The 18,882-nt window shown below is 43.1% G+C and overlaps 1 protein-coding gene across 1 annotated transcript in view; it reads left to right on the top strand.

The window, feature by feature from the left end:
• The window catches only part of pan3 (poly(A) specific ribonuclease subunit PAN3), a 111,486-nt gene that overhangs the window by 17,799 nt on the left and 74,805 nt on the right, over positions 1–18,882 (top strand). The window contains exon 3 of the mRNA XM_059964139.1: positions 10,227–10,299. Coding sequence (XP_059820122.1) covers positions 10,227–10,299 — 73 coding nt within the window. The remainder of the gene's footprint in view (positions 1–10,226; positions 10,300–18,882) is intronic.

Here is an 18,882-nt window from a genome sequence, read left to right as displayed (position 1 = left end):
GACTGTGATAGGCGTTCTGGCTTTCCATGTTTCTGCTGGAGACCCGTCTTTGATGTGTTACTGGAAGTTGAGAGCATAAAGCCAGGGTCATTTCATGTTTCTGTGTGATGGCAAACAAATGCCATGAAGGATGAAAATGGCCAATAGGGGGTATGCTTCTTTTTATTGTTGAACTTTTCAGTTATCTACTGCTCTTGCCTAATGTTCAATAGTTTCTCCACTGTAAGGTTTATTCTTCTTGCTGTATCCAAGAAACTCAGTCCTAGTAGGCAATCTCGTTTGTTTTTTCTTTGCAGTTTGGAGTTCCAGTAACAGATCTGCAAGCTCCAATAGTTTCCACAGTTCTTTGTAAGAGCTTTGGAAAACCTTGTCTGCTGGTGGGAAGTTCTTTGCCTCTAGAGAGCCATAGCATTTGTCCAGCCTCTGCACAGTATTTTTAAACCTGGAGCTGGATTATTAAAGTGAACTGCTCTCGCCCTTGCATGATTTCCCATCAAGCCACTTATGGAGAAGGTCTAGCTCTAGTTTGAAACTTAGTTCTCCTACAGCATTGCAAAAGCTTGACTTCCAGGACGGATAACTGGTTGTATAACACTTTTAATCTGCTATGACTAGGTCTCGATGAAGCAGGTAGCAAGCCTGCAGCTCCTGAATGAGAGCATTGTGGAGTCTGGCTTGCCTGATGTGTGTCCTAGGGTTGATTGAAGTTCCATCTGTCCCTGCCTGTGCAGATGGGATTAGCATCAGTAGCAACTCTTGACTGAAGTCTTTGCTGTGATGAAGCTGCAGTAGGGGGTATTGTGGATCTTGGCTGTTGTAGATCTTGACTCAATGCCTAGACTATGTGAAAGGCATTTTGGTTGTGTGGTGTGGACATCTTTTACCTGTGGAGCTGGAGCACTGTCTTTTTCATAGCCAGTACATGTTTGGACATATTCTTATGTTCGCATTAGCTGTTGTGATAATGGCAGTGAAGCATGACTGATTCTGGTTATGGGCGCACCATTAAGTCAACTGCTGCTTCAAACACCTTTGCCTCTGATGGTGTGGTATCAACTTCTCATTCCTCTGTGAACACACTTTATGTAGCCTCTAGACATGCTTTTTCCATGTCTATACGAGCATATTCTATTTGTATCTCAAATTTGCACTTGGGATAAGCTGCTCTCATTCTTGCTGCTTCAGTTTTGGCACAGCCTTGTGCTGAAGCTGTCCTGGTCATGGATTTGTTCAAGCATCGTGTTGAGAAGATGCAATGGATGCACCACATTCTGATCTCACTTCCAGGTCTTGGTGATAAACGTTGCTCAGATCGGATGCCAACTTTATGCTCTATGATGTTCAGACTTGTCTCTAGTCCGCAGGTGATTTTCACTCTACTGCCCTTGCAGTTATATGTACGAAGCTATGCAGTGAGTTCAACCCTTCTCAAAAATCACCTAAGATGGAAGTTTTCTTTGGTATTTTTAATGAGATCTTACTTGTAAGAAGATTTTGCTATTTCAGGGTTAAATAATGAGAGGATGGAGATGGATGTCTTTCTGCTGCGTACTTCAAATTCAATTAAAAACCGCGCAGCAAGTTTGACCAGCAGGAAGGATTTAAAAGAAGACAGCTTTAGAAGTGTCGGCTTTCATAAGTCGAGGGATAGAGTTTAAGAGTCGCGATGTAATGATGCAGCTCTATAAAACTCTGGTTAGGCCACACTTGGAGTACTGTGTCCAGTTCTGGTCACCTCACTATAGGAAGGATGTGGAAGCATTGAAAAGGGTACAGAGGAGATTTACCAGGATGCTGCCTGGTTTAGAGAGTATGGATTATGATCAGAGATTAAGGGAGCTAGGGCTTTACTCTTTAAAGAGAAGGAGGATGAAAGGAGACATGATAGAGGTGTACAAGATATTAAGAGGATTGGATAGAGTGGATAGCCAACGCCTCTTCCCCAGGGCATCACTGCTCTGTACAAGAGGACATGGCTTTAAGGTAAGGGGAGGGAAGTTCAAGGGGGGTATTAGAGGAAGGTTTTTTACTCAGAGTGGTTGGTGCGTGGAATGCACTGCCTGAGTCAGTGGTGGAGGCAGATACACTAGTGAAATTTAAGAGACTACTAGACAGGTATATGGAGGAATTTAAGGTGGGGGATTATATGGGAGGCAGGGTTTGAGGGTCGGCACAACATTGTGGGCCGAAGGGCCTGTAATGTGCTGTACTACTCTATGTTTATAGAGAGGGTGTTGGAGCAGAGTGAGTCAGAATAGGAGGGCTTTGGTTCAACAGGGCTTCGGCAATAATGGTTCGAGGCGAGGTAAGCTACTTGTGAGGAATAGGAAGTCTGCGAGGCCGTTGTTCTGTACTGGGCGTCAGATGGGGGATGTCCAGGAGACTCCCAGCCTCTCGGATGGCCACATCTGCGCCAGGTGTGTCAAGCTGCAGCTCCATAGGGACTGGGTTAAGGAACTGGAGGTGCAGCTCATTGACTTTGTCTGGTCAGGGAACGTGAGAAAGTGATAGAGAGGAGCTGTAGGCAAGTAGTCAGACCAGGGCCTCAGGAGGCAGATAAGTGGGTAACAGAAGAGGGAAGGGAAAGGGTCAGATATGAGAGAAGTTGAGAAGCAGGACCCGAAAGGTAGTAATCTCGGGATTGCTGCCTATGCCACGCGACAGTGAGTATAGGAACAGAGTGAGGTGGAGGATAAATTCGTGGCTGAGGGATTGGAGCAGAGCGCAGGGATTTAGATTTCTGGATCATTGGTATCTCTTTTTGGGCATGCATGACCTGTACAAAAAAAGAAGGGTAGCACTTGAATCTGAGGGGGGTCCAATATCCTGGCAGGGAGGTTTGTTAAAGCTACTGGGGAGAGTTTAAATTAGAATGGCTGGGGGTGTGGGGGTGGGAACCGAACAGAAGAGACAGAGGAAGAGGTATTTGGCTCACAAATAGAGAAAGCTTGTAGACAGTGCCAGAGGGAGAATAGGCAGGTGATAGAGAAGGGATACGCTCAAACTGATGGTTTAAGATGTGTCTATTTTAATGCAAGAAGCATCATGAACAAAGCAGATGAGTTTAGAGCATGGATCAGTACTCGGAGCTATGATGTTGTGGTCATTGCAGAAACTTGGATGGCTCAAGGGCAGGAGTGGTTACTTATCAGCTTCAGAAAGGACAGAGAGGCAAAAGAGGTGGGGGCATGGCACTGTTGATCAGAGATGGGGTCATGGCTGCAGAAAAGGGGGAAGTCATGGAATGTTTGTCTGCTGAGTCTCTGGGTGAAAGTTAGGAACAGGAAGTGGTCAATAACTACTGGGTGTTTTTAGTAGACCTCCCAATAGTAATAAGAGCAGATGGGGAGACAGATTCTGGAAGGGTGTAATAATAACAGGGTTGTGGTGGTGGGAAATGTTAATTTCCCAAATATCTACTGGCATCTTCCTAGACCAAGGGGTTTAAATGGGGTGGAGTTTGTTAGGTGTGTTCAGGAAGGTTTCCCTCAAGAGGAGAGGCTGTACTTGATCTGGTATTGGGGAAATGAACCTGGTCAGGTGTCAGGTCTCAGTGGGAGAGCATTTTGGAGATAGCATTATGATCACTATCTCCTTATAGTAGCATTGGAGAGGGATAGGAACAGACAAGTTAGGAAAGCATTTAATTGGAGTAAGGGGAAACATGAAGCTATCAGGCAGGAACTTGGAAGTATAAATTGGGAACAGATTTTCTCAGGGAAATGTACGGCAGAAATGTGGCAAATGTTCAGGGGATATCTGCGTCACATTCTGCATAGGTACGTTCCAGTGAGACAAGGAAAGGATGGTAGGGTACAAGTACTGTGGTGTACCAAGGCTGTTGAAAATCTAGTCAAGAAGAAAAGAAAAGCTTACGAAAGGTTTAAAAAAAACTAGGTAATGATAGAGATCTAGAAAATTATTAGGCTAGTAGGAAGGAGCTTAAGAATATTAGGGAAGCCAGAAAGGGCCATGAGAAGGCCTTGGCAGGATTAAGGAAAACCCCAAGGCATTCTACAAGTATGTGAAGAGCAAGAGGATAAGATTTGAGAGAATAGGACCAATTAAATGTGTCAGTGGAAAAGTATGGAACCGGAGGAGATAGTATAGGTACTTAATACTTTGCTTCAGTATTCACTACAGAACAGGATCTTGGCGATCATAGGGATGACTTACAGTGGACTGAAAAGCTTGAGCACATAGACATTAAGAAAGATGATGCGCTGGAACTTTTGGAAAGCATCAAGTTGGATAAGTGGGACCAGACGAGATGTACCCCAGGCTACAGTGGGAGCAAGGGAGGAGATTGCTGAGCCTGTAGCAATGATCTTTGCGTTATCAATGGGGATGGTAGAGGTTCTGGATGATTGGAGGGTTGCAGATGTTGTTCCCTTATTCAAGAAAGGGAGTAGAGATAGCCCAGGAAATTATAGACCAGTGAGCCTTACTTCAGTGGTTGGTAAGTTGATGGAAAAGATCCTGAGAGGCAGGATTTATGAAGATTTGGGGAAGCATAATGTAATTAGGAAATTCAACATGGCTTTGTCAAAGGCTGATCATGCCTTATGAGCCTGATTGAATTTTTTGAGGATGTCACTAAAGCAGTAGATATAGTGTATATGGATTTCAACGAGGCATTTGATAAGGTATCCCATGCAAATTTTATTGAGAAAGTAAGGAGGCATGGGATCCAAGGGGACCTTGCTTTGTGGATCCAGAATTGGCTTGCCCACAGTAGGGAAAGAGTGGTTGTAGACGGGTCATATTCTGCATGGAGGTTGGTGACCAGTGGTGTGCCTCAGGGATCTGTCCTGGGAACCCTTCTCTTCGTGACTTTTATAAATGATCTGGATGAGGAAGTGGAGGAATGGGTTTAATAAACTTGCTGATGACACAAAGGTTGGGGGTGTTGTGGATAGTGTGGAGGGCTGTTAGAAGTTACAGCGGGACATTGATGGGATGCAAAACTTGCCTGAGAAGTGGCAGATGGAGTTCAACCCAGATAAGTGTGAGGTGGTTCATTTTGGTTGGTCAAATATGGTGGCAGAATATAGTATTAATGATAAGACTCTTGGCAGTGTGGAGAATCAGGGGGATCATGGGGTCTGTGTCCATAGGGCACTCAAAGCTGCTGCGCATGTTGACTATATGGTTACGAAGGCATATGGTGCTTTGGCCTTCATCAATCGTGGGATTGAGTTTAGAGCCAAGAGGTAGTGTTATAGCTCTATAGGACCCCTTGTGTTGGCGCGTGGCCTAGTGGATAAGGCATCGGTCTAGTGATCTGAATGTCACTGGTTTGAGCCTCAGCTGAGGCAGCATGTTGTGTCCTTGAGCAAGGCACTTAACATATTGCTCTGTGATGACACCGGTGCCAAGCTGCTTGGGTCCTAGTGCCCTTCCCTTGGACAACATCAGTAGCGTGGAGAGGGGAAGGCTTGCAGCTTGGGCAACTGCCAGTCTCCCATACAACCCTGCCCAGGCCTGTGCCCTGGAAACCTTCCAAGGCGCAAATCCATGGTCTCACGAGACTAACGGATGCCTATTATCAGACCCCACTTGGAGTACATTGCTAAGTTCTGGTCACTTCACTACAGGAAGGATGTGAAAACTATAGAAAGGGTGCAGAGGAGATTTACAAGGATTTTGCCTGGATTGGGGAGCATGCCTTATGAGACTAAGTTGATTGAACTTAGCCTTTTCTCCTTGGAGTGACAGAGGATGAGAGGTGACCTGATAGAGGTGTACAAGATTATGAGCGGCATTGATCATGTGGATGGTTAGGCTTTTTCCCGGGGTTGAAATGGCTAAGATGAGAGGGCACAGTTTTAAGTTGCTTGGAAGTAGGTAGAGAGGAGATGTCAGGGGCAAGTTTTTTACGCAGGGTGTGGTAAGGGCGTAGAATGGGCTGCCGGTGACGGTGGTGGAGGTAGTTATGATAGGGTCTTTTAAGAGACTCCTTGATGGGTACATGGAGCTTAGAAAAATATAGGGCTATGGGCAATCCTGGGTAATTTCTAAAATAAGTACATGTTCGGCACAGCTTCGTGGGCTGAAGGCCCTATATTGTGGTTTTCTATGTTTCTGAAAAATGATTTTAAACAACTTACATACAGGAAGTGATTTTCATACAAAACTGCACTTCCAGAGGCCAGAACACCTATTGTTCTCCATAATTACCTTGAAACTAAGGACATTATGATCACTAGATGCAAAATGTTACCCTGCACAAACTTCTGTCACCTGTCCCATCTTATTCTCTAATGGGAGAACTAGTATCGCACTCTTACCTGTTTAGTCCTCTATATACTGATTAAGGAAACTTTCCTGAACACGTTTGACAAACTATCCCATCCAGCTGTTTTACAGTATGGAGTTCTATCAATATATAGAAAGTTAAAATCACCTAATATCACAACCTTGTGTGTGTGTTTTTTTTTGCAGCAATCTGTAATCCTTCTGCAAATTTACTCCTCTAAATCTTGCAGACTTTTAGGTGGTTTATAATATAGACCTTGATAAGAGGGGAGCTGAATGGAAAAAGGGGGGTGGGAGAGAGATATTACCAGAAATTAGAGAAATCAGTGTTCATGCTGTTAGATTGGAGTCTACTCAAACGTACTGAGATGTTGCTCCTCCAACTCCGAGAGTGGCTTCATCAAGGCAGTAGAGGAGCTGTGGACTGACATATTGTAACGAGAATGGGACAGACATCAAGATTTTACTGTGAGGCATACTAAAAGTCAGAGAAACTGAACATTTAAAGAAAGTTAAGGAGAACTGGGGGAGGGAACAGGGAAGAGGCAGGTTATTTGTAGTGTGAATGGAAGATGGAAGGCTATCATGGGGCACAGAGAATATAGATATCTATGAAAGGATTGAAATGTGAGAGCACAAGTCTAAATGTGAGCTGTAGGGAAAGTGAACCAAAGTGGGTATTAAGTACGAACTTGGTGGTCTGTCATGGCTGAATATGGAATATTATGTTTTGAATGGATTTAAGGTCATGAAGTAGCTGGCTTGAAGAGGTTTCATTATGAGGAGTTTGACTGCAAATGATCCAAACTGGAGGGAGGAAAACATCTGGGATGAGATGAATGGCAGACATGGATACCCAATATTAACAAGGGAAGATGAGGTAATACCTTGACTAACATAACGAGAAATGCAGCAGGGTAACAGGTGTTTCAGCCCACTTATCTGTGTTGATCACTCGTTACCTGTTTTCACCTATTAATACTAATTCACCATTGGATTTGTTTTTATTTTTTCCTGTTTCTCATCAATTTACCTATCACCACACACCCTCGGACTCTACGATTAACCTAAACCTAGAGAAAATTAGTGACTAAGTTATCAACCCTTGTGCCCTTTGGGATGTGAGAGGAAAATGGAGCACCTCAGTGAAACCCATGTGTTAAAAGGGGAAAAAAATGTGCAAATCCACACACATAGCCAAATGGCACCGAAAGTCAAGATTATATTAAGTTCTCTGGTGCTATGAGGCAGCAGATTTGCCACTGTGCTGCCAGCATATATATCATCTATAAATATTTAGTAGAGAATAAAGTAGAGATGTAACAAATGTAGTTCATTCCTTTGAAAGGAAGCTAAAACCGAATCATCCATTCTTTCCTAGGATCTTAAATCACTTAGCATCCAATGCATTTTCTGTTGCTTTTTGCCTTCGATCAAGTAGAATATTTTACAGGCTTTTTTGGTTTATAGGTATCCTTGTGCTTTTCTGGGAGAACTATAATTTTGTACCCAGGGAGCTTTGCTTCATTTCTTGTGGTACTTGAAAGCATTGTGGACACCAATGAAAAATAATTGATTTGAAGTGCCTTAGCCAGAAAAGTAAATATTGTTCGTGAACTTGGATTGCTGATAGACGTACCTTTTTAAAATAAGAGGGAAAAATCAAAGCATACTTCACCTCTTCTATTTGATACCTGTAGTTCAATATTTCCTTAAACTGCAGTTAAGTGTTAACTAAGATTATGCTGTTTTCAAAATACACTAGGTAATTTTTAGTAAATAGTTGCCTTATACTCTTAGTGTATAAATAAGAATCAGATAATATGACAGAATTGGCAAAGGGAATGAAAGATGGCGGCCTTCCATTGATTGTTTTTGTTCTCAAATCAAATCAGGTTTAATTATCATTCAAACCATACATGGATATAGTCAAACGAGACAGCATTCCTCTGGGGCCAAGTAAATAACGCATGTTCAAAATAGTGAGCAAGTGCAAAAAAAAACATTATGCAGGAAAACACATGTATAGTCAAAGTCCCTGAGCAACATGCAAATTGATAGTATAGCTCCCGGCAATCCAGCTTGTCATTCCACTGGTGGAACACTGGAGGGCAGCACTGACGGGAGAGGCCAGCTCTCAACTGAGCACAGACTCCATGCTACACTTCCTCCAGCATCATCTGGACTGCAGCAGCAGGCAAGCCTGCATGAGGCCTCGTCCTTTCAATAACTGAGGCCACTCTGCTGCCTCGTTGCCTGTCCCACCACAAAACAAGGGAAACATGGCATCTCACATTATCAATGTCCAACAGGGTCTTGCGATTGCAAGAGAAATATCCAAGACCACCACTCATGGTTACACTGAAGTTAGGACTGCTTCCGTGTACCAACTCCAATGTTTTCTAGTAGCAGGCAGCAGCACAATCAGCACCTAGGTCAGCGTCTCCGAACCCTCTCCAGCTCTGAACAACAAACAGATCATTTATGTGGTTGACCTGTTGTACCCGTTGTTCTTGGAGTCCAGTGTAGTCTTACGATCATAAGAGACATATTTTAAAAAGAAAAGTGCACCTTTGGTTAGTCCCTGAGGCTGCTGCATTCGAATGTACTGTCATCGTACCAGAATTCTGTGGTGGCTACTAAAAGTGACAGAATCCAGATTGTGATTTGGTCATTAGGAAGACTCACTTGAGGACTTTACCTTTGACAGACAGCAAAGAATTCCATCTGTAGTTACTGGCATTAGACTTGTCTCCTTTCTTGAAGACGTTTATGGCATTGAGCCAGGTGTTGGGGCCTTGTCAGCTGTAGAGGACTGCATGATCTTTCCAAGTCCAAGTAACCACCTTAATTGCTAGAAGCATAAACAAGGAAACTTTACTGAAAACTACCAAACCCTTTGAAAGCTCTGCTGGTGTAATGTTTGTCCAGGCAGTATTAATTCAGCTAATTTGTTATTTACCAATCCCATCCCTCCAGTTATACATCTTTCTTATCGACCTTAAGTCCATAAAAGATAAAATGGGCAGTGGCAGTGCGGGTGCAGAATTGGGGATTGAATAGAAAAGAGATGGTGGTATTGGCTGTATTTCAAATTGGAGAATATTGTGCTTTTTTGGTGGGGGAGGGGTTTGTTGTTGCTTTTTTTTTGCAAGCTTTCAAGATTCATCGGTGAAAGATATTGGAGAGGTTAGTCATCCACTTAAACGGGACATAAGCACTGTTGAAATGGCAGTTGAAATTTAAATGCTTCATTTTTAGATCTTGTAGAATGAATGACCAAATGATAAAGAGGTAGAATTGACATTAGTACATGCAGAAACCAGTCTTAATTTTCCCTCCATAGTGAATTCTCTTGCATGTTTAGGTTATTTGCCTTTCATAGGAGAAGATAAATATTGCTGTTCGGTGTTTTTAAAAATGCATGTTCTGGATATTTAGGTAATTGCTTTATTCTATGTATCAAAACATAAGAGCCTCGAAGTCTAATTCTACATATACAGTTATAGAGTCATATAAATAATAAAGAAAAAAATCGAGCTAGTTTTGGGGAAAAAAAGTGCATAAAGTCTGAAGCGGGGAAATATTCCAACTTGATTGAGGAGGTGGTGAGTCATGCAACATGGAAGTAGGCCCCTCAGCCTAATTTGTCTGTGCTAACTGTGTTGCTGAGCAAGCTCATCCCATCTGCCCGCCAGTAGCCTTCTAAACCACCCCTGTCCACGTCCTTTGGACAAACCTACCCTCTCAAAGGAGGTTGCACCAGGATTGGTCCTTGCGTTGATATCCCTTTATCTTTGATTCCCTGTATCTGTACATAAACACTCTGAGTAAAGGTAAAGACATTTGTAATATTGGCAAAGACCTGTTGATCAAGAAGCAACTAAACTACGGTAATATGTAGATTTGTGGTGAGATCATAAACCGCAGTCTTAAAACATAATTTGTTTTCTTTTGTACCCCCACAGAGGCAAGCTAATAGCAGCAGCTCACCTAGCCTGTTGAGTGATTGTGCCAAAGCTTATGCTTGTGCAGGACATGGTAAGAATTATTATTTGTAATTCAATAGTGTTAATTTAAAAGTCTATTTAAGCTAAATACAAACTGCTGGAGGAAATCGGGTCAGGCAGCAACTTTTGGAGGGAAATTGACAATCTTTTGGATTAAGTCCCTTCATCTAGGTTAAAAGAATGGTGGGAGATAGCCAGGTTGGCGATGAAGAGGAGAATAGGCCGAAGTTTGCCAAGCTATAATTGGATCAACATGATGAGTTGATTGGCAGATGAAATTGGAATGTAGAAAGATGAAAAGCAACTAGGTGCTGCAGATTCTGATCATACAGGTAGGGGATAAGGAACCAAATAAGAGTTATGGTGGGCATTTAGGCCGAAGAGATGTGACTCACTGGGAGGAGTGTGTGGATAGATGAGCAAATGGACTTGGGAGAGGAGAGGAATGAAACTGGGAATGGGGGGGGGGGGCTGGGAAGGAAGCATTTGGAATGAACAGTGTGGGTAAGGGGCATGGGTAGATCAAATGAGAAAAGGGATAGAGTGGGAAGCATGTTATCTGAAATTTGAGAATTCAGCACTTAAAATTGGGGTTGCAGACCATCCAGGCACTGTGAGATGTTGGTCATTTAGTTGACATTTGGCCTCATCCTGTCAATAGAAAGGTCTGAAGACAGGCCAGTGCGGGAATGAGAGGAGGGATTAAAATGGCTTGCAGTTGGAAGCTCCAGATGACCATTGAGATGCTGACACTATGGTAGAAGAGTTTGACGTTATGGCGAGCCTAGAACGTTGCCTTTTGACCACAACTCTCCAACTTTGCAATATAGACTTCTGATAAGATGGTGGCTCACTTGGATGCAGCGGCTGTCCAAAGGTGTTATTGTCACTTAAATGCAATTATATAAAAAAAGATGCTGCTGGATGTTAAAAACTTAAGTACTGCAGGTTTATCCCAACAGAAAGTTGCTCATTGGTAGAGAAATTGAAGGAGCTGTACTTGCTCCAGACTGTGCTGCTCTCACTGCCTTTACACACTGACACCTCTCTGTAGCAGTGTGCAGTCTCACAGTGAGTGGTTGTCATAGCCACTTGTGATTGCAAGATCCTGTTGGATATTGTTAATGTGGAATGCTACAAGTCACTGGATCATTGGCAAGACAGATGGTGGGAAGCTGGGTGGCCTTGGTAGCAATGAGGACTAGGCCTCAAGCCGTGGTGTCGCCTGTTGGCAGCTGTCCTGGATAGTTGGTGTTGGAGGTGGTGTGGCATGGCGTCTGGGCTGGCGCCATTGCCGCCCTTGGCAAAAGGCGGGCTATATTGTATCCAGCAGCAGACTGCTGCAACATTCATGTACTCGGACTATACTTTTTGTAACGACACTTTACTGATATCTTATGTGCTTGCTATCTTGTATGTGTTATATGTGCTTTGTGTTGTGTATGATAGTTGGTACTGTGTTTTGCATCTTGGCCACACAGTAATGTTATTTTGTTTGGCTGTATTCATGGGTATTCATTATGGTTGAATAATGAATAAATTTGAACTAGATTGCAAGCTACGTGACCATTTAGGAAGACAGAGGGACAGCTTGCTTTAGAATAGTGATCGCCATCCCATTGATCACAATCGACTGGTTGATCTTTGAGACTTTCCCAGTAGATCCCAAAAAAAAGTGAAAAATAAATACACAAATACTGTTAAGAGATTGTTTCCGGCTTTCAGGGTTTTAGTTCCGTTCTTTCTGCCCAGTGCGCATGCGTGTAGCACTCCCGCACTACACAGTGTACTTCATTGATCCCCAACCACCGGGCCACGAGGAAACGATGTGAGTCAGCTGCAACTTTTCTCATTCCCTGTCACGCCTACTGTTGAACTTGAACCCACTCAAGGTCATAATTGCCTAAACGCAGTGATACCCTCACACCAGGGCACACTGGTTGGCTTCGCACGGCCGGCGGGAAGCACCGCTGCTGCCGGCCTGGAGTGTGGACAGATGGGCGCCGTCTCTGAGAACCTGTTTACCACACTGAATGTTCATGGGGAACCCGGTGCTAAAATATTTGCAGACAATCTAATTCAGGCTCAGCGTTTTGTAAGTAGCAGAGCAGTTACCTTGCTGAAACAAACTTTTGTCGGCTGATAGATCCTACAAGGGGGGCGAACACGTGTCCTGTTGCACTCCTCGCTCGGTCGGTCGCTCTCTCTCTCTCCGGACTGTGACTGCCACGGCAGTACGGGGACTTCCAGCCCTGACCTTGTCTCACCCCACCCACGACCAGCTGCACCTGGCCAAGGTGGCTGTCAGTGGACGGTTGGAGCTTGGGCCGGGAGGCTGTCTAATGAGGCAGTGAAGCCCTCAAAACTGCTTCGGTACCCTGAGTCCAAGCACCCTGCACTTAAAGACAAACCCTTTGAGTTTTTACAGCGGAAAAAAACGTGAGCAAGTGGGACAGAAGCTAAGTGCTGAGAGCCGCGAAAACAATTGTGGAATAGACTGGACATAAGGAACCTGCTTCGAGTATCGCTGTATTCTGGTTGTGTGTGCACCCTTCCTCCCCCCCCCCCCCCCCCCCAAGTCGGCCAGTCCGCAAGAATATTGTCAGTATTAAACCGGTCCGCGGTGCAAAAAAAGGTTGGTGACTGCTGGTGTTCATATATTATTTCTACTTCCGGGTTGCGGGGTTTTACCTCGGGTCTTTTCTCCCCCAGTGTGCATGCGTGTAATAACCAACCTGGGGTCGATCTTGTCTTTCGCTAAGGCCGAGGCAGGGGATCTTGGGCTTAAAAAGGTTGGTGACCACTACTTTAGGATCAGCCATCTCGATTCAGTCTTACTAATCATTGGTAATTTTTATCAAAGAATTTTGGATTGTCTGAAGTTTGTGGTAAGACTATTTGTTACACTGGCACAAGATGAGGCTTAAAATACTTTACCATTTTAGTAACACTTAAAGGGTAAAGGATTGAAATTCCACATTTGTAGAAATTGATTTTCAGTACCACAAATGAATCTCCACTGGAATGCATGGTTCTCACTTTTTTCTATTTTTTTGATGCTTGCATATGGCAAATAGGTAAAACAACTTCATATCTTTCTGTATTTGAATGATGGGTTTGGTAAAATGCAGATTTTGGAGAGTAATTACTTTATTTAACTGTACTACAGTTACTGAAATTTTCCATGTTTCAGTATTTTTGTCCTGCTATAAAATGAATCCTATTATGTTAAAGTCTTTATTAAAGTTGTCTGTTGCTGCCATGTGTAGAATAACTAAGCTTGGGAAAGGCAATGAACATTATCCATCAGTGACATTAACCATCAGTTTGGTCAGAGAAATTTCATGACGTATCACTGTCAGCATAATAAACATAATATTCTGAGTGTTTTTGCGCATACTGATGCTGACTCAAAAGTCATGTCTCCCCTTGTCCATAAGGAAGCAATGAATTGAATTGTATTCAGTGCAAAATTCTTTAGTATTGATCACATGAAAGTATCAATTGGCTAAATAGAGATGGTCTTAGAGCAATAGAGCACAGGTAGAAGTCCTTTAGTCCAACAATTCCATGCCAACCATCGTGCCTGCCCAGCTAGTTCCAATTTACTCCATTTGGTCCATATCCCTCTAAGCCCTGCCCCTCCATGTTCAAACTCAAGTGCTGCTTGAAGATACGGTTGTACCTACCTCAACTACTACTACTGAAAGCTCTTGTGACCTTGCACCTCACTGTCTACCTGCAGAGCACTTTTTTTGTAGAAAGATAGAAAATAGGTGCAGGAGTAGGCCATTCAGCCCTTCGAGCCTACACCGCCATTCAGTATGATCATGGCTGATCATCCAACTCAGAACCCTGTACCTGCTTTCTCTCCATACCCCCTGATCCCTTCAGCCACAAGGGCCATATCTAACTTCCTCTTAAATATAGTCAATGAACCGGCCTAAACTGTTTCCTATGGCAGCGAATTCCACAGATTCACCACTCTCTGTGTGAAGAAGTTTTTCCTCATCTCAGTCCTAAAAGGCTTTCCCTTTATCCTTAAACTGTGACCCCTCATTCTGAACTTCCCCAACATCGGAAACAATCTTTCTGCATCTAGCCTGTCCAATCCCTTTAGAATTTTATTCATTTCAATAAGATCCCCCCTCAATCTTCTAAATTCCAGCGAGTATAAGCCTAGTCGATCCAGTCTTTCTTCGTATGTAAGTTCTGCCATCCCAGGAATCAATCTGGTGAACCTTCTTTGTACTCCCTCAATGGCAAGAATGTCTTTCCTCAGATTAGGGGACTAAAACTGCACACAATACTCTAGGTGCGGTCTCACCAAGGCCTTGTACAACTGCAGTAGAACCTCCCTGCTCCTGTACTCGAATCTTTTTGCTATGAATGCCAGCATACCATTTGCCTTTTTCACCACCTGCTGTACCTTCATGCCCACTTTCAATGACTGGTGTACAATAACACCCAGGTCTCGTTGTACCTCCCCTTTTCTTAATCGACCACCATTCAGATAAAAATCAGTTTTCCTGTTCTTGCAACCAAAGTGGATAACCTCACATTTATCCACATTAAATTGCATCTGCCATGAATTTGCCCACTCACCTAACCTATCCAAGTCACCCTGCATCCTCTTAGCATCCTTTTCACAGCTAACACCGCCACCCAGCTTCGTTTCATCCGCAAACTTGGAGATGCTGCATTTAATTCCCTCGTCTAAATCATTAGTATATATTGTAAACAACTGGGCCTTGCGGTACCCCACAAGTCACTGCCTGCCATTCTGAAAAAGTCCCGTTTATTCCCACTCTTTGCTTCCTGTCTGCCAACCAATTCTCTATCCTTATCAATACCATACCCCCAATACTGTGTGCTTTAAGTTTGCACACTAATCTCCTGTGTGGGACCTTGTCAAAAGCCTTTTGAAAATCCAAATATACCACATCCACTGGCTCTCCCTTATCCACCCTACTAGTTACATCTTCAAAAAATTCTATAAGATTCGTCAGACATGATTTTCCTTTCCCAAATCCATGCTGACTTTGTCCGATGATTTCACCGCTTTCCAAAAGTGCTGTTATCACATCTTTGATAACTGACTCTAGCATTTTCCCCACCACTGATGTCAGGCTAACCTGCCTATAATTCCCCAGTTTTTCTCTCCCTCCTTTTTTTAAAAAGTGGGGTTACATTAGCCACCCTCCAATCCTCAGGAACTAATCCAGAATCTAAGGAGTTTTGAAAAATTATCACTAATGCGTCCACTATTTCTTGGGCTACTTCCTTAGGCACTCTGGGATGCAGACCATCTGTCCCTGGGGATTTATCTGCCTTTAATCCCTTCAATTTACTTAACACCACTTCCCTACTAACATGTATTTCCCTCAGTTCCTCCATCTCACTAGACCCTCGGTCCCCTACTATTTCCGGAAGATTATTTATGTCCTCCTTAATGAAGACAGAACCAAAGTAGTTATTCAACTGGTCTGCCATGTCCTTGTTCCCCATGATCAATTCACCTGTTTCTGACTGTAAAGGACCTACATTTGTCTTGACCAATCTTTTTCTTTTCACGTATCTATGAAAGCTTTTACAGTCAGTTTTTATGTTCCCTGCCAGTTTTCTCTCATAATCTTTTTTCCCTTTCCTAATTAAGCCCTTTGTCCTCCTCTGCTGGACTCTGAATTTCCCCCAGTCCTCAGGTGTGCCACTTTTTCTGGTTAATTTGTATGTTTCTTCTTTGGACTTGATATTATCCCTAATTTCCCTTGTCAGCCACGGGTGCACTACCTTCCCTGGTTTATTCTTTTGCCAAACTGGGATGAACAATTGTTGTAGTTCATTCATGTGATCTTTAAATGCTTGCCATTGCATATCCACCGTCAACCCTTGAAGTATCATTTGCCAGTCTATCTTAGCTAATTCACATCTCATACCTTCAAAGTTACCCTTCTTTAAGTTCAGAATCTTTGTTTCTGAATTAACTATGTCACTCTCCATCTTAATGAAGAATTCCACCATATTATGGCCACTCTTACTCAATGGGCCTCGCACGACGATTGCTAACTAACCCTTCCTCATTGCTCAATACCCAATCTAGAATGGCCTGCTCTCTAGTTGGTTCCTCAACATGTTGGTTCAGAAAACCATCCCGCATGCATTCCAAGAAATCCTCTTCCTCAGCAGCCTTACCAATTTGGTTCACCCAATCTATATGTAGATTGAAGTCACCCATTATAACTACTGTTCCTTTATTGCACGCATTTCTAATTTCCTGTTTAATGCCATCTCCAACTTCACTACTACTGTTAGGTGGCCTGTAACAACTCCCACCAGCGTTTTCTGCCCCTTAGTGTTATGCAGCTCTACCTATATCGATTCCACATCCTCCAGGCTAATGTCCTTCCTTTCTATTGTGTTAATCTCCTCTCTAACCAGCAATGCTACCCCACCTCCGTTTCTTTCCTGTCTATCCCTCCTGGATGTTGAGCTCCCATTCTTGGTTATCCTGGAGCCATGTCTCTGTGATTCCAACTATATCATATTCATTAATAACTATCTGCACATTCAATTCATCCACCTCATTACGAATGCTCCTTGCATTGACACACAAAGCCTTTAAGCTTGTTTTTATAACACTCTTAGCCCTTATACAATTATGTTGAAAAGTGGCCCTTTTTGATTTTTGCCCTAGATTTGCCTGCCTGCCACTTTTACTTTTCACCTTACTACTTTTTGCTTCTACCCTCATTTTACACCCCTCTGTCTCTCTGCATTTTTCCCATCCCCCTGCCACAGTAGTTTAAATCCTCCTGAACAGCAGTAGCAAATGCTCCCCCTAGGACAGAGGTCGGCAACCTGCGGCTCCAGAGCCACATGCGGCTCTTTGATCTCTGTGATGCGGCTCCCCGTGGTTTGTTAGCTTTTGAAATGTAATTCGAAATTTGAAGATTATGGTGATCTTGTACAATCTGAAAACTTTGCGGAGACACCGTTTCCTGGCACATCCGAACTGGCTCACAATTAGCCAGCGTTCAGGCTAAGGGAGATAGCCTACGGGGGTTTGTGAGTACGTGTCTTTTGGAGCATCCGCGCCCACGGGGACGGGTTGAGGGAGGCTTTAAAGCAAGGCTGTTTAGTTCGAATAAAGTTACCTTTGACTGCAGTCTTTATTTTAGCGCTGCATGTAGCACACCGCTACAATGTGTTTTTTTTATCGCTATTAATATACATCACAACTGCCAATGCCTGACACCCGCCAGTGCGCGCATTCTTTTAATTCTTCGATCCAAGGTAGGCTAACTATGGAGTAACCTTCAACCCAACGTCTTTTTTTTCGGAGTTCAAAATGTTTTTGTTGCATGCAGAAATGTAATTTCGTTTTCTCTGCAGGAGTTCATCAATTTCATAAATGCAACACATTATAGTTTGTTTATACATAGCATAAAGGCAAATAAAAACCCGTTGTATGCAGTGTTATTTCACTTTGTGGCTCCCAGTGTTTTCTTTTCTGTGGGAAATGGGTCCATATTGGCTCTTTCAGTGGTAAACGTTGCCGACCCCTGCCCTAGGACATTGGTTCCAGTCCAGCCCTGTATTGTAACACTTTATTCTGCACTCTGTTACTGTTTTATCTTGCAGTACCTCAGTGTACAGTTGTAATGAATTGATCTGTATGGACAGTATGTAGGACTTTTTTTTCCACTGTGATGATAATAAACCAATTTACCACCAACCTCTGCATGGGGAAAAAAAGTTGCCCTGGCCCCTTTAAGATCTTGTCCCTCCTCCTTTGAGCTTCCCTACCATGTAGAGAAGATTGTCACTTTATCTGTTCCTTTTATAATTTTAAAAGTTCCTATAGATTATGCTTTATTCTCCTGCTTTCCAAGAAATAAGACCTAGCCTGCCAACCTCTCCTTAAATTCATGCTGTCTAATTTTGGCAACAGTCTTGTAAATCTTTCTGCATCGTTTCCAGTTTAGCCATACCTTTCTTATTTCAGCGTAACCAATCTGTCCATGGTACTCGCAAGTGTGGCTTTACCAATGACTTGTACAACTGCAACATAATGTCCCAACTCCTATACTCATTGCCCTGACTGATGAAGGCCAGCATGTTAAATGTTGTCTTCATCACCCCGTGACATCATTTTCAACGAAAATTACACTTGTACTAAGTTCCTCTGTTCCATTGTACTCCCTAGAGCCCTACCACATTTCCATAAGGCTTTTGTCAAGATGCTGCAACATGAGACGGCTAAGCAAGATGGTATTTTGTTATTGCATGGTATTTCAACTTAAGTTAATGATTTGGATATAAGAATTGATGGCTGTGGCCAAGTTTGCACCCAGAGATGGGTTGGGGTGCAGGAAGTCATCAGAAGGACTTGGACAGATTAGGAGAACAGGTAAGGAAATGGCAGATGGCATTCTGTGTAAGGAGGTATACTCAGAATTGGGTTTCATAGCACTGGCATGTTGTAAAATTTGTTAACATAGCGGCAGCAATATGATCCATTACAGGATAATAAATAACACACACTGTAATTGAGTTAGTTGTGTGTGTGTATATATATTAAATATAGAGTAAAAACAAATATATATTTTTTTTT

Source organism: Hypanus sabinus, chromosome 3, assembly GCF_030144855.1.
Source record: "Hypanus sabinus isolate sHypSab1 chromosome 3, sHypSab1.hap1, whole genome shotgun sequence".
NCBI lineage: Eukaryota > Metazoa > Chordata > Chondrichthyes > Myliobatiformes > Dasyatidae > Hypanus > Hypanus sabinus.
Note: the sequence above shows the minus strand (reverse complement) of the source record. Positions and strands in the feature narration are given on the sequence as shown.